Here is a 21752-nt window from a genome sequence, read left to right on the forward strand (position 1 = left end):
AGGCCAGCGTGGCAAACGTCTTCTTCACCGCCCTGTCTACCTGTGACTCCACTTTCAGGGAACCATGTCCTTGTAACCCTGGGACCGGCTGTGCTACAACACTCCCCAGGGTCCCTCTGATCTAGAACACTCCCCAGGGTCCCTGCCGGTCACTGGAATTCCAGCCCCGGACTGTCTTCCCGAAACACAATCCCTCACATGGGAGATGTCACCGCCCCTCAACGAGGAGACCAGAACTGGACACAAAATTCCAAGTGCTTCCTCACCAACATCTCGTAATTACATCCATACTTTATTGAGGTTCACCCAAGTGTTGACCACGAGTTGGGGGGTGGGGGCGAAGAAGGGAGGTGGGGAGCTGGAGGCGAAAGAGGCCGGGGGCCCTCAGAAAGTTGGGGACTTGAGGGACAGGACTTGTGGGGCAGTTATTGGGATGGGGGGATCTGGACTCGAACGTGCATCAGTCTGGATTCTGTCCCTCCCAATCCCCATCTTCCTGAGGTGAAGAGTTCCCCTCCCCTCCTTGCTCTGTTTTCCCAGGAGTGTGCTGGGGAAGACCGGGGAGGGTGCTCGTGACGAAGGAGACACGATGGCAACGTGCGCGTGTGAGCGGATGGGTGGGGGTGCAGTTCCAGGATTTGCATCTGCCCATGAACTTCAGACGTGTTGTGGATTGGGTTCTGGGGTAGGGAGAGGTGGAGAGTGCTGCTCCCACTCACCCTGGGGTCCTGCTTTCCCTCAAGGAGGGGAGGGAGGGAAGGAGACAGTGCTTTTTTTCTCTCTATCTCTCTTCTTCATTCCTTGAGGGGAAGGGACAGCGTTTCCTCTCCACTGCACTCTGTTACCCTTGCCTCCTGCAGAGTAGAGGGAGGGAGAAAGGGAGGGGAGGAAGGAGAGTGTGTTCGTAGGTCTCTCTCACTCTCACACACTCTTCCCACCACCATTCCTATCTCTCAACCTCAGCCTGTTCCCGGTTCCTCAAGATGCGGAAGGGAGGGGCAGCAGATGGTTGTGATCTCGGTCCCCTGGGGTCCCTTCTCCCCATGTCCTTTGAGGAGTGGAGGGAGGGAGGGGAGGTGGTCCCTCACTCGTTCTTCCCCTCGCCCCTCTCACCACTGGTCCACCAGTAAGTCCACCATCCGGTTAATGCCGAGCTCGGGGGGCTCGAGCATATCGGCACAGAAAACACTAGCCAAAGATGGGCAAGTGGTGCTGGGTGAGGCATCCACCCAGTCAGCCGGATCGAGGGTGAGGGGGGAGTGGGGTGGGCTGGCCGTCGGGCGGCAGGGCCCAGGAGAAGATGGAGGGGAGAGGGGCTCGAAGGGTCGACAGTGGGACAGTTCAGGGAGGAGATCCAGGGAGGGTGGTGAGAGCAGAAGAGATGACCCCTCGTCCTCAGTAATGATGGGAGTGAGCCTGGTTGCTCCAGGAGAGAGAGGGGGGTCGGGCCCCAGCCTTGCACAGGGACCTGAGGAAAAGGAAGATTCCGTCAGTTACAGGAGCAAGACGTCACACCCACTTTGTCTCTCAGCCCTTCCCACAACCCATGGAAACCCTTGTTCCCGACTCTCTCCCTTCCCACAGGCAATGGACACTCCTCTATCACCGACTCTCCCCACATCCCACAGACACTCCCATCACTGACTCTCCCCACAGACTGAATCCACACATCCCACAGACACTCCCCTGTCACTGACTCTCCCCACAGACTGAACCCCACATCCCACAGACACTTACTCCCCTGTCACTGACTCTCCCCACAGACTGAACCCCACATCCTACAGACACTCCCCTGTCACTGACTCTCCCCACAGACTGAACCCCACATCCCAGACACTCCCCTGTCACTGACTCTCCTCACAGACTGAACCCCACATCCACACAGACACTCCCCTGTCACTGACTTTCCCCACAGACTGAATCCCCACTTAATTCCCAGACACTCCCCTGTCATGGACTGAATCCCCACCCACATCCCACGGACTCTCTCCCCCATCTCTGACAATTAGGCCATTCGTCCCATCGAGTCTACTCCACCATTCCATCATGGTTGATCCTGGATCCCGCTCAACCCCATACACCTGCCTTCTCGCCATATGCCTTGATACCCTGACCGATCAGGAAACGATCAACTTCTGCTTTAAATATACCCATGGATTTGGCCACCACAGTGTGTGGCAGAGCATTCCACAGATTCACTACTCTCTGGCTAAAAAATTCCTACTTACCTTTGTTCTAAAGCACCGCCTCTCAATTTTGAGGCTGCACCCTCTAGTTCTGGACACCCCCACCATAGGAAACATCCTCTCCACATCCTCCCTATCTAGTCCTTTCAAAATTCAGTAGGTTTCAATGAGATCTCCATGCATTCTTCCGAATTCTAGTGAGAACAGATCCAAAGCTTCCAAATGCACCTCATATGTTAACCCCTTCATTCCCAGAATCATCCTTGTGAACCTCCTCTGAACTCTCTCCAATCACAACACATGCTGGAGGATTACAAATACCTGGGGATACGAATTGACAATAAACTGGACTGGTCTAAGAACACTGAGGCTGTCTACAAGAAGGGTCAGAGCCGTCTCTATTTCCTGAGGAGACTGAGGTCCTTTAACATCTGCCGGACGATGCTGAGGATGTTCTACGAGTCTGTGGTGGCCAGTGCTCTCATGTTTGCTGTTGTGTGCTGGGGCAGCGGGCTGAGGGTAGCAGACACCAACAGAGTCAACAAGCAACACACATCAAAGTTGCTGGTGAACGCAGCAGGCCAGGCAGCATCTCTAGGAAGAGGTACGGTCGACGTTTCAGGCCGAGACCCTTCGTCAACTAACTGAAGGAAGAGTTAGTAAGAGATTTGAAAGTGGGAGGGGGAGGGGAAGTTCCAAAATGACAGGAGAAGACAGGAGGGGGAGGGATGGAGCCAAGAGCTGGACAGGAGATAGGTAAAAGGGATATGAGAGGATCATGGGACAGGAGGTCCGGGGAGAAAGACAAGAGGGGGGGAACCCAGAGGATGGACAAGGGGTATAGTCAGAGGGACAGAGGGAGAAAAAGGACCCCTTGCCCATCCTCTGGGTTCCCCCCCCTTGTCTTTCTTCCCGGACCTCCTGTCCCATGATCCTCTCATATCCCCTTTGCCAATCACCTGTCCAGCTCTTGGCTCCATCCCTCCCCCTCCTGTCTTCTCCTATCATTTTGGATCTTCCCCTCCCCCTCCCACTTTCAAATCTCTTACTAGCTCTTCCTTCAGTTAATCCTGATGAAAGGTCTCGGCCTGAAACGTCCACTGTACCTCTTCCTAGAGATGCTGCCTGGCCAGCTGCGTTCACCAGCAACTTTGATGTGTGTTGTTTGAATTTCCAGCATGTGCAGAATTCCTGCTGTTAACAGAATCAACAAACTCATTCGTAAGGCCAGTGATGTTGCAGGGATGGAAATGGACTCTCTCACGGTGGTGTCTGAAAAAGAGGATGCTGTCTAAGTTGCATGCCATCTTGGACAATGTCTCCCATCCACTACATAATGTACTGGGTGGGCACAGGAGTACATTCAACCAGAGACTTATTCCACTGAAACGTAGCACAGAGCGTCATAGGAAGTCATTCCTGCCTGTGGCCATCAAACTTTACAACTCCTCCCTTGGAGGGTCAGACACCCTGAGCCAATAGGCTGGTCCTGGACTTATTTCATAATTTACTGGCATAATTTACATATTACTATTTAACTATTTATGGTGCAACTGTAACGAAAACCAATTTCCCCCGGGATCAATAAAGTATGGCTGTGACTATCCTTTCTGAGATATGGGGCCCAAAACTGGTGACAATACTCCCAGTGCAGCCTGGGAGTGTCTTATGAAGGCTCTACATTATCTCCTTGCTTTTATATTCTTTTCCCCTTGAAATAAATGCCAACATTGAATTTGCCTTCTTTACCACAGACTCAACCTGTAAATTAACCATCTGGGAGTCGTGTACAAGGTCTCCCGAGTCTCTCTGCACCTCTGATGTTTGAATTTTCTCACCATTTAGACAATAGTCCACACTTTTGTTTCTTTTACCAAAAATGCATTATCATACATTTCCCAACACTGTATTCCATCTGCCCCTTTCTTGTCTATTCATCCAATTTCTCTGTCTTGCTGCCATCACATTGCTTCCTCAGCACTACCTACCCCTCCACCTATCTTTGTCACAAAGCCATCAATTCCATTATCCAAATCAATGACAAACAATGTGAAAAGCAGCGGTCCCAATACTGACCCCGAGGAACACCACTAGTCACTGGTAGACAACCAGAAAAGGCCCCTTTTATTCCCACTTGCTGCCTCCTGCCTGCCAGCCATTCCGCTCTCCATGCCAGTATCTTTCCTGTAACACCATAGCATTTTATCTAGTTTAGCAGCCTCATGCATGGCACCGTATCAAATGCCTTCTGAAAATTCAAGTCAATGACATCCACTGCCTCTCCTTTGTCCACCCTGCTTATTACTTCCTCGAAGAACTCTAATAGATTTGTCAGGCAAGATTTCCCTACACAGAAACCATGCTGACTTTTGATATATTTTATCATTCGCTCCTTAATAATGGACTCCAACACTTTCCCAACCACTGAGGTTTGGCTAACTGGCATATAATTTCCTTTTTTTTGGCCTTGGCATACTACTAGTCTCTGCCACGGTGAAGACAGATGCAAAGTACCCATTAAGTTCATTTGCCATTTCTTTGTCCCCATCACTACCTCACCAGCATCATTTTCCAGTGGTTCAATATCAACTCTCACCTCCTTTTACTCTTCATATAACCTGAAAAAAAACTTCTGGTATCCTGCTAGTTTGCCCTCATATTTCATCTTTTCCCTTTTTATAGCTTTTTTAGTTGCCTTTTGTTGGATTTTAAAAGCTTCCCAATCATCCAACTTCCCACGCACTTTTGCTGCCTTATGTGTCCTTTGCTTGGCTTTTATACAGTCCTTAACTTCCCTTGTTAGCCAGAGCTGCCTACCCCTGCCATTTGAGAACAGCTTCCTCTGTGGGACAGATCTATTCTGCCCCTTGTGAACTTGTCCCAGAAACTTCAGCCATCTCTGCTCAGCTGTCATGCCTGCTAGTACCCACCTCTGACCCACCTGGGCAAGTTCCTCTCTCATGCCTCCGTAATTCCCTTTATTCCACTGTGATCCATCCGCTGAATTCCCTCCCACAGCCCACAGACTCTCCCCCATCACAGACTCTCCCCATTCAAAGTCCATGGACACCCTCCCTCAACACTGATTCTCCCCACCAACTGAATCTCCTCCCAGAGCATACAGACACTCTCCCCCATTATTGACCTTCTCCTCAGGCACTGAAACCCTCCCAGAGGCCACAGACTTTCTCCTCCATCACCATGTCTCCCCAGACAGCTGACTGACACTCTCCCCATCACCAACTCTCTACATCCTCCCCAGTCACTGACTCTCCCCACCAATAGAATCTCCTCCCACAGGCCACAGACACTCTTCCCCATCACTGACTCTCCCCACCCACTGAATCCCCTCCCAGACACTCTCCCCACCCACTGAATCCCCTCCCAGACACTCTTCCCCATCACTGACTCTCCCCACCCACTGAATCCCCTCCCAGACACTCTTCCCCATCACTGACTCTCCCCACCCACTGAATCCCCTCCCAGACACTCTCCCCACCCACTGAATCCCCTCCCAGTCACTCACTCTCCCCACCCACCCACTGAATCTCCTCCCACTCTCCCCACCCACTGAATCCCCTCCCAGACACTCTTCCCCATCACTGACTCTCCCCACCCACTGAATCCCCTCCCAGACACTCTCCCCACCCACTGAATCCCCTCCCAGACACTCTTCCCCATCACTGACTCTCCCCACCCACTGAATCCCCTCCCAGACACTCTCCCCACCAACTGAATCCCCTCCCAGACACTCTTCCCCATCACTGACTCTCCCCACCCACTGAATCCCCTCCCAGTCACTCACTCTCCCCACCCACCCACTGAATCTCCTCCCACTCTCCCCACCCACTGAATCCCCTCCCAGACACTCTTCCCCATCACTGACTCTCCCCACCCACTGAATCCCCTCCCAGACACTCTCCCCACCCACTGAATCCCCTCCCAGACACTCTTCCCCATCACTGACTCTCCCCACCCACTGAATCCCCTCCCAGACACTCTCCCCACCAACTGAATCCCCTCCCAGACACTCTTCCCCATCACTGACTCTCTCCACCCACTGAATCCCCTCCCAGACACTATCCCCACCCACTGAATCCCCTCCCAGACACTCTCCCCACACTTTGCCCAAATGACTACACACCGGTAGTGCTGAGTGGCTCGTTAAGAATCTCCTCGATGGACGGGCTTTGGGAGAGCTGTGGGGAGAAGCAGGATCACCGTTAGCACTTGAACGTTTGTTAGTGGGGCTTGACCACATCCCCTGGGATGTCCCACTCTCTTCCCATTTCCCTGCCGCGTGATTCTTCGCTTTGTGCAAAGACCCTACACTCTGCCCCCACCCATTTCGCTCACCACCTCACATCCTACAATTGCCAATTCTCCCCTCGCTCATCTCAGTCTCTCAAAACTTCTCTCTCTCTAGCTCCTCACCACTCTCTTGTTCTCCCCACTCCTCCCATACTCTCCACTTGTCCCCCTCACCACCACCAGTCAGCCATATAATCATGTAACCATATAACAATTACAGCACGGAAACAGGCCATCTCGGCCCTTCTAGTCCGTGCTGAACTCTCACTCTCACCTAGTCCCACCGACCTGCACTCAGCCCATAACCCTCCATTCCCTTCCTGTCCATATATCTATCCAATTTAACTTTAAATGACAACATCGAACCTGCCTCAACAACTTCTGCTGGAAGCTCGTTCCACACAGCTACCACTCTCTGAGTAAAGAAGTTCCCCCTCATGTTACCCCTAAACTTTTGCTCTTTAACTCTCAACTCATGCTCTCTTGTTTGAATCTCCCCCACTCTCAATGGAAAAAGTCTATCCGCGTCAACTCTATCAATCCCCCTCATAATTTTAAATACCTCTATCAAGTCCCCCCTCAACCTTCTACACTCCAAAGAATAAAGACCCAACTTATTCAACCTTTCTCTGTAACTTAGGAGATGAAACCCAGGCAACATTTTAGTAAACCTCCTCTGTACTCTCTCAATTTTATTGACACCTTTCCTATAGTTCGGTGACCAGAACTGTACACAATACTCCAAATTAGGCCTCACCAATGCCTTATACAAATTCAGCCTAACATCCCAACTCCTATACTCAATGCTCTGATTAATAAAGACCAGCATACCAAAAGCTTTCTTCACCACCCTATCCACATGAGATACTCTTATCATTTAAGAGTTACTCTTACGTTACTCTTATCATGATAAGCCACTCTTATCATTTCTCCCACCCTCCCTTCATCCATCCATCACCCTCCCCTTCTCCTTCCATCTCAATCCTCTCTTCATGCTCTCCCATCTCACCCCCTCTCACTCCCATCTCACCCCCCCATCTCTTTCTCCCATCTCACTCCCACTCTCACCCATATCATTCCCCATCTCTCTCCCCCCTCACTCAACCCCCTCTCCCATCTCACTCCCCCCCTCTCCCATTTCAATTCCTCTCCCTTTCTCTCCCATCTCACTCTCTCCCCCCCCCAATCTCTCCACAAGACCAGAAGGCACAGGAGCAGAATTAGGCCATTCAGCCCATCGAGTCTGCTCTGCCATTCCATCGTAGCTGAACCCCAATATACCTGCTTCCTCGCCATATCCTTTGATGTCCTGATCAATCAGGAAATTATGAACTTGTGCCTTAAATATACCCATGGAACTGGCCTCCACTGCAGTCTGTGGCAGAGCGTTCCACGGGTTTACTACTCTCTGGCTAAAAGAATTTCTCCCTATTTCTGTTCTAAAAGGTCGCCCCTCATTTTTGTGTCTGTGCCCTCTCGTTCTGGATACCCCCACCATAGAGAACATCCTCTCCACATCCATCCTATCTAGTCCTTTCAATATTCAGTAGGTCTCAAAAGAGATCCCCACATTCTTCTCAATTCCAGTGAATACAGGCCCAAATCTTTAGAAACATATAAAATTATGAAAGGGATAGTAAGATAGAGGCAGCAAAGTTGTTTCCACTGGTAGGTGAGACTAGAACCAAGAGACATAGCCTCAGGATTCGGGGGGAGTAGATTTAGGACGGAGATGTGGAGGAACTGCTTTTCCTAAAGAGTGGTGAATCTGTGGAATTCTCTGCCCAATGAAGCAGTGGAGGCTACATCAGTAAATATATTTATGATGAGGTTGGACAGATTTTTGCATAGTAGGGGAATTAAGGGTTATGGGGAAAAGGCAGGTAGGTGGAGACGAGTCCATGGGCGTATCAGCCATGATCTTATTGAATGGTGGAACAGGCTCGACGGGCCAGATGGCCGACTCCTGCTCCTATTTCTGATGTTCTTATGTAAAGTTGGCAAATGCTCCTCATATGTTAATCCCTTCATTCACAGAATCATCCTCGTGAACCTCCTCTGGACTCTCTCCAATGACAACACATCCTTTCTGAGATATGGGGCCCAAAACTGTTGACAATACTCCAAGCGTGGCCTGACTAGACTCAGTATTATTTCCTTGCTTTTATATTCTATTCCCCTTGAAATAAAGCCAACATTGCATTTGCCTTCTTTACCAGACTTTACTTGTAACTGAACCTTCTGGAAGTCTTGCACGAGGACTCCTAAGTCTCTCTGCACCTCTGATGTTTAAACCTTCTCCCCATTTAGATAATAGTCTGCACTATTGTTCCTTTTACCAAAATGCATTATCATACGTTTCCCAACACTGTATTCATCTGACATTTTTTTGCCCATTCTTCCAATTTGTCTAAGTCCTGCTGCAATCACATTGCTTCCTCAGCACTACCTACCCCTCCACCTATCTTCATATCATTCACTATCTCTGCCACAAAGCCATCAATTCCATTATCCAAATCATTGACCTACAATGTGAAAAGTAACGGTCCCAATCTGACCCCTGAGGAACACCACTAGTCACTGGCAGCCAACCAGAAAAGTTCCCTTTTATTCAGGCGGTGACCAGTGGGGTACCGCAGGGTTCAGTGCTGGGACCGCAGCTGTTTACAATATATAATAATGATTTAGATGAAGAGATTAAAAGTAACATTAGCAAATTTGCCGATGACACAAAGCTGGGGGCAGTGTGAAATGTGAGGAGGATATTACGAGAATGCAGGGTGACTTGGACGGGCTGGGTGAGTGGGCAGATGCATGGCAGATGCAGTTTAATGTGAGGTTATCCACTTTGGTGGTAAGAGCAGGAAGGCAGATTATTATCTAAATGGAGTCAAGTTAGGAAAAGGGGAAGCACAACGAGATCTAGGTGTTCTTGTACATCAGTCACTGAAAGCAAGCATGCAAGTACAGCAGGCAGTGAAGAAAGCTAATGGCATGCTGGCCTTCATAACAAGGGGAGTTGAGTATAGGAGCAAAGAGGTCCTTCTGCAGTTGTACAGGGCCCTGGTGAGACCACACCTGGAGTATTGTGTGCAGTTTTGGTCTCCAAATTTGAGGAAGGACATTCTTGCTATTGAGGGAGTGCAGCGTAGGTTCACAAGGTTAATTCCCGGGATGGCGGGACTCTCATATGTTGAAAGATTGGAGCGACTGGGCTTGTATACACTGGAATTTAGAAGGATGAGAGGGGATCTGATTGGAACATGTAAGATTAAGGGATTGGACACGCTGGAGGCAGGAAGCATGTTCCCGCTGATGAGAGGCCACAGTTTAAGAATAAGGGGTAGGCCATTTAGAACGGAGTTGAGGAAAAACTTTTTCACCCAGAGAATGGTGGATATTTGGAATGCTCTGCCCCAGAAGGCTGTGGAGGCCAAGTCTCTGGATGCTTTCAAGAAAGAGATGGATAGAGCTCTTAAAGATAGCGGAATCAAAGGTTATGGGGATAAGGCAGGAACTGGATACTGATTGTGGATGATCAGCCATGATCACAGTGAATGGCGGTGCTGGCTCGAAGGGCTGAATGGCCTACTCCTGCTCCTATTGTCTATTGTCTATTCCCATTCACTGCCTCCTGCCTGTCAGCCATTCCTCTATCCGTGCCGGTATCTTTCCTGTATCGCCATGGGATTTTATCTTGTTAAACAGCCTCATGTCTGGCACCTTATCAAATGCCTTCCGAAAATCCAAGTAAATAACATCCACTGCCTCTCCTTTGTCCACCCTGCTTGTTACTCCCTTGAAGAACTCTCACAGATTTGTCAGGCAAGATTTCCCTTTACAGAAACCATGCTGACTTTGACTTATTTTATCATTAGCCTCCAAGTACCCCGAAACCTCATCCTTAATAATGGACTCCAATACTTTTCCAACAGAGGTTAGACTAACTGGCCTATAATTTTCTTTTTTTTCCCTTCTGCCCTTCTTAAGGTGTGGAGTGACATTTGCAATCTTCCAGTCTTCCGGGACCATGCCAGAATCAAGTAACTCTTGAAAGATCATGACTAATGCATCCATTATTTGTTGAGCAACCCCTCTCAAGACTCTGGGATGTAGTCCATCTTGTCTAGATGACATATCCACCTTAAGACCTTTAATTAGTATCCTGCTTTACATTACTGGCTAGTTTGCCCTCATATCTCATCTTTTCCCTTCTTACAGCTTTTTTAGTTGCCGTTTGTTGGATTTTAAAAGCTTCCCAATCATCCAACTTCCCACTCACTTTTGCTACCTTATATTCCCTTTCCTTGGCTTTGACACAGTCCTTAAATTCCCATGTCTGCCACGGTTACCTACCACTGCCATTTGAGAACAACTTCTTCTGAGGGACATATCTATCCTGCGCCTTGTGAACTATTCCCAGAAACTTCAGCCATCTCTGCTCTGCCGTCATCCCCGCCAGTATCCTCCTCCAATCCACCTGGGCAAGCTCCTCTCTCATGCCTCTGTAATTCCCTTTATTCCATTGTCATACTGACACATGTGAGTTATGCTTCTCCCTCTCAAATTGCAGTATGAATTCAATCATATTATCATCACTGTCTCCTCAGTGTTCCTTTACATTAAGCTCCCATCTCACTGCCAACCTCTCTCTCCCATCTCCTAGCTCTCTCTTCCTCCCATCTTACTCCCCTCTCTCTTCCACCTCACTTTCTCTCTCTTTCTCTCTCTCAGATAATATCCCCAGCCCCCCATGAGTGATATCTCATCTCACTCCCACTTCTCTCTTCCTCTTTCCAATCTTTCTCTCTCCAATCTCCCCTCTTTCTCTCTTTCCCATTTAACTACCCCCCTCTCACTCCTTCTCTCTCCCATCTCAGACCCTCACTCTCTCGTCCATCTCACTTCCAATCTCTCTCTCCGCCTCTCTCTCATCTCACTCGCACTCGCTCTATCCCATTTCATTCCCCACTCTATCTCCTATCTTCCTCCCCCTCTTTTTCTCCCATCTCACTCCCCCTCTCTTCCATCACACTGACCTTCTCTCCCTCTCCCTCCCATCTCACTGACCTTCTCTCCCTCTCTGATCTGGCTCTGTCTATTTCTCTCCATCTCAGTTCCCCCCCTCTGTCCTCTCTCCCATCTTACTTCTCTCCCCTACCTCCCTCCCTCTCTCATTCTCCTCTTTCCTCTTCGTCTTTCCCCCCACCCCTCCGCTCCCCACTCTCCCTATCCCCCTCCCTCCCCATCTCTCCCTCAACCCTCTCCCCATTCCATTCTCCCTCTCCCCCTCCCCGTTCCACTCTCCCTCTCCCTCTCATCCCCGTTTCCTCTCTCTCTCTCTTTCCCACTCTTCCCCCTACTGCCATACACAGACTATCAACACCCCCAGCCCTACCTCTGCGCTCCGGATAGCCTGTGTCAGTTCCTCCTCCAGAGTCTGGAATTTCCTCGTCTCCGTGCTCTTTGGGTCTCCCAGGCAGCCAGGCTCTCTGCTGTCGGATGACAGGAAGGCCTGCAGGCAGGAGCAGAGAGAGGGGGTGACCTCAGTACAGGGAGCAGAGAGAGGGGGTGACCTCAGTACAGGGAGCAGAGAGAGGGGGTGACCTCAGTACAGGGAGCAGAGAGAGGGGGTGACCTCAGTACAGGGAGCAGAGAGAGGGGGTGACCTCAGTACAGGGAGCAGAGAGAGGGGGTGTCCTCAGTACAGGGAGCAGAGAGAGGGGGTGACCTCAGTACAGGGAGCAGAGAGAGGGGGTGACCTCAGTACAGGGAGCAGAGAGAGGGGGTGACCTCAGTACAGGGAGCAGAGAGAGGGGGTGACCTCAGTACAGGGAGCAGAGAGAGGGGGTGTCCTCAGTACAGGGAGCAGAGAGAGGGGGTGACAGTACAGGGAGCAGAGAGAGGGGGTGACCTCAGTACAGGGAGCAGAGAGAGGGGGGTGTCCTCAGTACAGGGAGCAGAGAGAGGGGGTGTCCTCAGTACAGGGAGCAGAGAGAGGGGGTGTCCTCAGTACAGGGAGCAGAGAGAGGGGGTGACCTCAGTACAGGGAGCAGAGAGAGGGGGTGTCCTCAGAACAGGGAGCAGAGAGAGGGGGTGTCCTCAGTACAGGGAGAGGGGGTGACAGTACAGAGAGAGGGGATGTCCTCGGTAAAGGGAGAGGGGGTGACCTCAGTACAGGGAGAGGGGGTGTCCTCAGTACAGGGAGCAGAGAGAGGGGGGTGTCCTCAGTACAGGGAGCAGAGAGAGGGGGTGACCTCAGTACAGGGAGCAGAGAGAGGGGGTGTCCTCAGAACAGGGAGCAGAGAGAGGGGGGTGTCCTCAGTACAGGGAGCAGAGAGAGGGGGTGTCCTCAGAACAGGGAGCAGAGAGAGGGGGGGTGTCCTCAGTACAGGGAGCAGAGAGAGGGGGTGACCTCAGTACAGGGAGCAGAGAGAGGGGGTGTCCTCAGAACAGGGAGCAGAGAGAGGGGGGGTGTCCTCAGTACAGGGAGCAGAGAGAGGGGGTGTCCTCAATACAGAGAGCAGGGAGAGGGGGTGTCCTCAGTACAGGGAGAGGGGGTGACAGTACAGAGAGAGGGGATGTCCTCGGTAAAGGGAGAGGGGGTGACCTCAGTACAGGGAGAGGGGGTGTCCTCAGTACAGGGAGCAGAGAGAGGGGGGTGTCCTCAGTACAGGGAGCAGAGAGAGGGGGTGACCTCAGTACAGGGAGCAGAGAGAGGGGGTGACCTCAGTACAGGGAGCAGAGAGAGGGGGTGTCCTCAGTACAGGGAGCAGAGAGAGGGGGTGACCTCAGTACAGGGAGCAGAGAGAGGGGGGTGTCCTCAGTACAGGGAGCAGAGAGAGGGGGTGACCTCAGTACAGGGAGCAGAGAGAGGGGGTGACCTCAGTACAGGGAGCAGAGAGAGGGGGTGTCCTCAGTACAGGGAGCAGAGAGAGGGGGTGACCTCAGTACAGGGAGCAGAGAGAGGGGGTGTCCTCAGAACAGGGAGCAGAGAGAGGGGGTGTCCTCAGTACAGGGAGAGGGGGGTGACAGTACAGAGAGAGGGGATGTCCTCGGTAAAGGGAGAGGGGGTGACCTCAGTACAGGGAGAGGGGGTGTCCTCAGTACAGGGAGCAGAGAGAGGGGGGTGTCCTCAGTACAGGGAGCAGAGAGAGGGGGTGACCTCAGTACAGGGAGCAGAGAGAGGGGGTGTCCTCAGAACAGGGAGCAGAGAGAGGGGGGTGTCCTCAGTACAGGGAGCAGAGAGAGGGGGTGTCCTCAGAACAGGGAGCAGAGAGAGGGGGGTGTCCTCAGTACAGGGAGCAGAGAGAGGGGGGTGTCCTCAGTACAGGAAGCAGAGAGAGGGGGTGACCTCAGTACAGGGAGCAGAGAGAGGGGGTGACCTCAGTACAGGGAGCAGAGAGAGGGGGGTGTCCTCAGTACAGGGAGCAGAGACGAGGGGGTGACCTCAGTACAGGGAGCAGAGAGAGGGGGTGTCCTCAGAACAGGGAGCAGAGAGAGGGGGGTGTCCTCAGTACAGGGAGCAGAGAGAGGGGGGTGTCCTCAGTACAGAGAGCAGGGAGAGGGGTGTCCTCAGTACAGGGAGAGGGGGGTGACAGTACAGAGAGAGGGGATGTCCTCGGTAAAGGGAGAGGGGGTGACCTCAGTACAGGGAGAGGGGGTGTCCTCAGTACAGGGAGCAGAGAGAGGGGGGTGTCCTCAGTACAGGGAGCAGAGAGAGGGGGTGACCTCAGTACAGGGAGCAGAGAGAGGGGGTGTCCTCAGAACAGGGAGCAGAGAGAGGGGGGTGTCCTCAGTACAGGGAGCAGAGAGAGGGGGTGTCCTCAGAACAGGGAGCAGAGAGAGGGGGGTGTCCTCAGTACAGGGAGCAGAGAGAGGGGGTGACCTCAGTACAGGGAGCAGAGAGAGGGGGTGTCCTCAGAACAGGGAGCAGAGAGAGGGGGGTGTCCTCAGTACAGGGAGCAGAGAGAGGGGGTGTCCTCAGTACAGAGAGCAGGGAGAGGGGGTGTCCTCAGTACAGGGAGAGGGGGGTGACAGTACAGAGAGAGGGGATGTCCTCGGTAAAGGGAGAGGGGGTGACCTCAGTACAGGGAGAGGGGGTGTCCTCAGTACAGGGAGCAGAGAGAGGGGGTGTCCTCAGTACAGAGAGCAGGGAGAGGGGGTGTCCTCAGTAAAGGGAGAGGGGGTGACCTCAGTACAGGGAGAGGGGGTGTCCTCAGTACAGGGAGCAGAGAGAGGGGGTGTCCTCAGTACAGGGAGAGGGGGTGACCTCAGTACCGGGAGCACAGAGAGGGGGTGTCCTCAGTACTGAGAGAGGGGGTGACCTCAGTACAGGGAGCAGAGAGAGGGGGTGTCCTCAGAACAGGGAGCAGAGAGAGGGGGGTGTCCTCAGTACAGGGAGTGGAGTCACAGGTAGACAGGGACCCTGGGGAGTGTTGTAGAACAGAGTGACCCAGGGGTACAGGGACATGGTTCCTTGAAAGTAGAGTCACAGTTAGACAGGGACCCTGGGGAGTGTTGTAGATCAGAGGGACCCGGGGGTACGGGGACATATTTCCCTGAAAGTGGAGTCACGGGTAGACAGGGCAGTGAAGAAGACGTTTGCCACGCTGGCCTTCATCAGTCAGGGCACGGAGTACAGGAGTCGGGACGTTATGTTACAGTTGTACAAGACGTTGGTGAGATCGCACTTGGAGTATTGTGTTCAGCTCTGGTCACCCTACTGCAGGAAAGATGCCGTTGAGCTGAAGAGGGTGCAGAGGAGATTTACGAGGATAAATTTATGAGGACTGAGTTATGGAAAGAGGCTGGACAGGTTGGGACTTTATTCCTCAGAGTGTAGGAGACTGAGGGGTGACCTTACAGAGATGTATAAAACCACCAGGGGCACAGATAGGGTGAATGTGCACAGACTTTTTCCCCCAGGGCTGGGCAATCAAGAACCAGAGGGAACAGGTTCATGGTGAGGAGGAGGGAGATTTAATAGGGACCTGAGGGGCAACTGTTTCACCCAGAGGGAGATCTGTCTATGGAAGGAGCTGCCAGGGGAAGTGGTTGAGGCTGGAACATTAACGACATTTAAAAGATATCTGGACAGGTACACAGAAAGAAAAGGATTAGGGCATGGGGCAAAAGCTGGAAGATGGAATGTGGAAGCTTTTGAGTGAGTACAGAATAGATTTACTGGAATGCTGCCTGATTTAGAGAGGGTGCAGAGGAGATTTACCAGAACGATGTCTGGATTAGAGAGGGTGCAGAGGAGATTTACCAGAACGATGTCTGGATTAGAGAGGGTGCAGAGGAGATTTACCAGAACGATGTCTGGATTAGAGAGGGTGCAGAGGAGATTTACCAGAACGATGTCTGGATTAGAGAGGGTGCAGAGGAGATTTACCAGAACGATGTCTGGATTAGAGAGGGTGCAGAGGAGATTTCCAGAATGATGTCTGGATTAGAGAGGGTGCAGAGGAGATTTCCAGAATGATGTCTGGATTAGAGAGGGTGCAGAGGAGATTTCCAGAATGATGTCTGGATTAGAGAGGGTGCAGAGGAGATGCACCAAATGCTGTCAGTATTAGCGAGGGAGCAGTGGAGATTATCACGATGCTGATTGGATTAGAGAGAACGCACCTCTCTTATTTTTATTATTATTATGGATTAGAGAGGAGACTCACTGGAGTGCTGCCTGGGTTAGAGAGGGTGCAGAGGAGATTTGACAAAATGCTGTCTGTATTAGAGAGACAACAGAGGAGATTTACCAGGATGCTGTCTTTTTAGAGTGGGTGCAGAGAAGGTTCACAGGAATGCTGCCTGGATTACAGAGGGTGCAGTGGAGATTTACTGGAATGCTGCCTGGATTAGAGAGGGTGCAGAGCAGATTTACCAGAATGATGTCTGTATTAGAGAGGGTGCAGAGGAGATTTACCAGACTGCTGTTCATATTTGAGAGGGTGCAGAACAGATTTATTGGAATGCTGTTTACCGGAATACTGTCTGCATTAGAGGGGGTGCAGAGGACATTTACCAGGATGTTGCGTGTATTACAGAGGGTGCAGGGGAGATGCACTAGGATGCTGTCTATATTAGAGAGGGTGCAGAGGAGACTTGTCAAAATGCTGCCTGTATTAGAGAGGGTGGAGTGGAGATTTACCAGGATGCTACCTGTATTAGATAGAGTGCAGAGCAGATTTACAAGCATGTTGTCTGTATTAAAGAGAGTGCAGAGGAGATTTACCAGGAGAGGGTGCAGGGGAGATTCACAAGTATACTGTTTGAATCTGGGAGGGTGCAGAGAAAATTTACCAGAATGCTGCCTGGATTAGTGAGGGTGCAGAGGAGATTTACCAGGATGCTGCATGTATTAGAGAGGGTGTAAAGGAGATCTATCAGGATGCTTTCTGTATTAGAGAGGGTGCAGAGGAGATCTACCAGGATGCTGCCTGGATTAGAGAGGGTGCAGGGGAGATCTACCAGGATGCTGCCTGGATTAGAGAGGGTGCAGAAGAGATTTACTGGAAAACTGTCTGTATTAGAGAGGGTGCAGGGGAGATTTATCGGAATGCTGACTGGTTTGAAGACGGTGCAGAAGAGATATACCAGAATGCTCTCTGTAATACAGAGGGTGCAGAGGGATTGACCAGACTGCTGTTTGTCTTAGAGAGGGTGCAGAGAAGATTTACCAGAATACTGCTGGATTAGAGAGGGTGCAGAGGAGATTCACCAAGACAATGTCTGTATTAGAGAGGGTGCAGAGGAGATTCAGCAGGATGCTGTCTGTATTAGAGGGGGTTCAGAGGAGATTCGACAGAATGCTGTCTGTACTATAGAGGGTTCAGTGAAGATTTACCAGGATGTTGCCTAGATTAGAGAGGACGCAGAGGAGATGCTGACTGTATTAGAGAGGTTGCAGGGGAGATCTACCAGGATACTGTCTGGATTAGAGAATGTGCAGAGGATATTTACCGGAAAGCTGCCAAGATTATAGAGGGTGCAGAGGAGTTTCACCGGAATGCTGTCTGTATTAGGGAGCATGCAGCAGAGATTTACCAGGATGAAGTCTGTATTAGAGAGGGTGCAGAGGAGTTTTACCGGAATGCGTGTCTGTACTACAGAGGGTGCAGAGGGGATTCACCAGAATACTGTCTGGATTAGAGAGGGTGCAGAGGAGGTTCACCGGGATGCTGTTTGGATTAGAGAGGGTACAGAGGAGATTCACTGGGATGCTGTCTGGATTAGAGAGGGTACAGAGGAGATTCACCGGAATGCTGTCTGGATTAGAGAGGGTGCAGAAGAAATCTACTGGAATGCTTTCCATATTAGAGATGGTGCAGAGGAGATTTACCGGAATGCTGCCAGGATTATAGAGGGTGCAGAGTAGTTTGACCCAAATGCTGTCTGTATTACAAAGTTTGTAGATAGCGTGCAGCGGAGATTTACCAGAATGCCGTGCGTATTAGAGGGGATGCAGGGGAGGTTTATCGGAATGCTGTCTGTATTAGAGAGGGTGCAGGGGAGATTTATCAGAATGCTTACTGGTTTGAAGATGGTGCAGAAGAGATATACCAGGACGTTCTCTGTATTACAGAGGGTGCAGAGGGGATTGAGCAGACTGCTGTTTGTTTTAGAGAGGGTGCAGAGGAGATTCACCAGGATGCTGTCTGGATTAGAGAGGGTGCAGAGGAGATTCACCAGGATGCTGTCTGGATTAGAGAGGGTGCAGAGGAGATTCACCAGGATGCTGTCTGTATTAGAGATGGTGCAGAGGAGATTCACCAGGATGCTGTCTGGATTAGAGATGGTGCAGAGGAGATTCACCAGGATGCTGTCTGGATTAGAGAGGGTGCAGAGGAGATTCACCAGGATGCTGTCTGGATTAGAGAGGGTGCAGAGGAGATTCACCAGGATGCTGTTTGTTTTAGAGAGGGTGCAGAGGAGATTCACCAGGATGCTGTCCGGATTAGAGAGGGTGCAGAGGAGATTCACCAGGATGCTGTCTGTATTAGAGATGGTGCAGAGGAGATTCACCAGGATGCTGTCCGGATTAGAGAGGGTGCAGAGGAGTCTAAGCAGACTGCTCTTTGTATTAGAGAGAGTGCAGATGAGATTTACCAGAATACTGCCTGGATTATAGCATTGTTTTATGAGGAAAGGTTGAGTGAGCTGAGGCTTTTCTCTTCGGACTGAGGGAGGATGAGAGGTGACGACAGAGGTGTACAAGATGCTAAGAGTTTGCAATAAGCTGAACAGCCAGAGCATCAGAGCATTTCCCAACTTGGAAATGGTTGATATGAGGGGACCTAATTTTTAAGGTGATTGCAGGAAAGTACGGCGGGGGTGGGGGGGGGGTTTTCGGAGGGAAGTTTTATACACAGAGAGTAGGGGGTGTGTGGGACACCCCGCCAGAGACAGATGCATTCGCGTCATTTCAGAGATTCTTAGTTCCGTACAGGTGCATGATATGAAAACGGAGGGAGAAGGGTCGGGAGGTCAGCAGAAAGGCCTGTACTGTGCTGTTCTATCAGGGGACCCTGAGTCTTTCTAGAGGACTGGCGTGTGTTCCCCTCACTTCCCCTTTCTGGTCCACAATTAATCCCTTGGTCTCTCTGACGTTCGGTGAAAGTTTGTTCTTGTGACACCACTCAATCAGCTCACCTTTCTCACTCCTGTCAGCCTCCTCCTCACTCTCTGAGATTGTGAGATGTGGGGATGACAATCTTTACACCGTCCTTTCGTTTTGCGGTTGTTGCTGCAATACTGTACTCCAGTTAGAAGGAAAGGCGATCTCATTGCAAGGTACCGAAGGGCCAGATCGAGTGAAGGGGGTGGCGATGTTTCCTATCGTTGGGGAATCAAGAACCAGAGGGCACAGCCTCAGAGTAGAGGGACATCCTTCTCGAACAGAGATGAGGAGGACTTTCTTCAGTCGGATCTATGGAATTCATAGCCAGGAAGGGTTATTGGATATATTTAAGGCAGAGATTGATAGTTTCTTTTTGTCAGGTCATCAAAGGTTACGGAGAGAAGCAGGGGAATGGGGTTGAGAGGGTTAATAAATTGGCCATGATGGAATAGTGGGATAGACTAAATGAGCCAAATGGTCTAATTCTGTTCCTATCTCTCATGGTCTCTTGGCTTCTGACAGTGAGATTCAGGTAACGAAGGGATTTGATTGCATCCTGTACAAGGGGCAGCTGAAACTCGTTCACACTCACCTCTCGATCAAAGTTCCCCTGGAACTCAGACTCGAAATCCAGCTCTTCCATGGGGAAGAATGAGTGCAGACTGGCTGGAGAGAGGGGGAAATCCGGACAGGCTTTCTGCATCTCTGATGGAGGACATAGGCTGCTGTCCTGTGGCTTCAGGAAGGGGATGGGTTAGGATGTTGGTAGTCAGAGATTCAGAGGTCAGAATAATGGCCAATACAGAGACAAGACAAAACCCTGTTACTGGAGTGAAACTCCTCCACACTGTCCCATCACCCACTCCCGGGGTCAGACACAGAGTGAAACTCCCTCCACACTGTCCCATCACCCACTCCCGGGGTCAGACACAGAGTGAAACTCCCTCCACACCGTCCCATCACCCACTCCCAGGGTCAGACACAGAGTGAAACTCCCTCCACACCGTACCATCACGCACTCCCGGGGTCAGACACAGAGTGAATCTCCCTCCACACGTCCCATCCCACACTCCCGGGGTCAGACACAGAGTGAATCTCCCTCCACACGTCCCATCCCACACTCCCGGGGTCAGACACAGAGTGAAACTCCCTCCACACCGTCCCATCACCCACTCCCAAGGTCAGACACAGAGTGAAACTCCCTCCACACCGTACCATCACCCACTCCCGGGGTCAGACACAGAGTGAATCTCCCTCCACACGTCCCATCACACACTTCCGGGGTCAGACACAGAGTGAAGCTCCCTCCACACGTCCCATCACACACTCCTTGGGTCAGACACAGAATGAAGATTCCTCCACATCGTCCCATCACACTCTCCTGGGGTCAGACACAGAGTAAATCTCCTGCCACATCGTTCCATCACACACTCCCAGGGTCAGACACAGAGTGAAGCTCCCTCCACACCATCGCATCACACACTCCCGGGGTCAGACGCAGAGTGAAGCTCCCTCACACCAGCCCGTCACACACTCCCAGGGTCAGACAGCATGGAGAACCCTGACCTGTAGTGGGCTTCCTTCCTGTGGCTGTGGCTGGGGAGATAAGAGACTGGCATCAGTGATGGAGGGGAGAAGAAAGTTGTTTCTGGGGGAAGGGAGACTCTCCGTCTGTCCTTCCATCAACGCCGGGCCAGGAAAGGGTGCGGCTGAGATGGGTGGGTGGGGAGCCAGTGTTGGTGGCTGCTCCTGCCTCAGTTTCCACGTTAGCCTCTCGATCACCTTCTGTTTCTCGAGAAGGGCGGGCCGGACTGTGGACGGAGGCGATCGTGGCCGGGACACCAAGGGCGAGGGTGCCATCTTGGGCCCCGAAAGCTGGTAGGGCTTCAGACGTTCAAGCAGGGCAGGTTTTGTGCCAGAGACAGGCAGGCCACGTTTCCTCAGTTGCTGCCCGTAGCTCGGACACCTGTTGGATGGTTGATGAGAAGTGTTAGTGCTTAGACATACAGAGCAAAAACTTCCTGAAGGCGAGCTCAGTAGCAGACAGAAACTGAAACACAGAAACAGACAGAAACTCAAACACAGACACGATACACAGACACAGACAGAAACTGAAACACAGACACAGACAGAAACTCAAACACAGACACGATACACAGACACAGACAGAAACTGAAACACAGACACAGACAGAAACTCAAACACTGATACAATACACAGAAAACATACAGAAACTCAAACATGGAGACGATACACAAAGACAGAAACCCAAACAAGGCCATGAGACACAGACACAGACAGAAACTTAATCACTGTCACGATACACAGACACAGACACAGATGGAAATTCAAACACAGACACAAAACACAGACACAGATGGACCTCAAATACATACATAAAACACATACACAGACACATACAGAAACTCAAACACAGACACGATACACATTCAGACACAGACTGAAACTCAAACATTGACACGATACACAAACACAGACAGAAACTCAAACATTGACACGATACACAGACACAGATGGAAACTCAAAAACAGACACGATAAACAGACACAGACAGAAACTCAAACACGGACACGAAACACAGACACAAATGGAACTCAAACACAAACATGAAA

The 21752-nt window shown here is 51.1% G+C and overlaps 1 protein-coding gene across 2 annotated transcripts; it reads right to left on the reverse strand.

Annotated features, from left to right (window-relative positions):
• Nucleotides 1-273: 273 nt before the first annotated feature.
• Nucleotides 274-21064, reverse strand: LOC140192572 (uncharacterized). 2 transcript variants are annotated; one of them, XM_072250137.1, is made up of 5 exons: nt 20686-21064; nt 19712-19849; nt 11896-12012; nt 6331-6385; nt 274-1468 (listed from the first exon to the last, which is right to left on the reverse strand). In XM_072250137.1, the coding sequence occupies exons 1-5, from the start codon at nt 20977-20979 to the stop codon at nt 1110-1112; spliced, it is 963 nt and encodes a 320-aa protein (XP_072106238.1). In that variant the 5' UTR covers nt 20980-21064; the 3' UTR covers nt 274-1109. The 2 variants fall into 2 exon arrangements, with proteins under 2 accessions (XP_072106238.1, XP_072106237.1); XM_072250136.1 differs by having other exon boundaries at nt 19712-19855.
• Nucleotides 21065-21752: the final 688 nt, after the last annotated feature.

This window comes from Mobula birostris, unplaced genomic scaffold (assembly GCF_030028105.1).
Source record: "Mobula birostris isolate sMobBir1 unplaced genomic scaffold, sMobBir1.hap1 scaffold_1692, whole genome shotgun sequence".
Taxonomy (NCBI): Eukaryota; Metazoa; Chordata; class Chondrichthyes; order Myliobatiformes; family Myliobatidae; genus Mobula; species Mobula birostris.

Coding starts and splice junctions, on each gene's coding strand:
- LOC140192572 (XM_072250136.1), bottom strand. CDS start 20,979: ATGGCACCCTCGCCCTTGGTGTCCCGGCCACGATCGCCTCCGTCCACA. Junction 12,013..19,711: donor AGGGGAACTTTGATCGAGAG/GTGAGTGTGAAC, acceptor TCCTGCCTGCAG/GCCTTCCTGTCATCCGACAG. Junction 1,469..6,330: donor CGAGCCACTCAGCACTACCG/GTGTGTAGTCAT, acceptor CCTTTTCCTCAG/GTCCCTGTGCAAGGCTGGGG.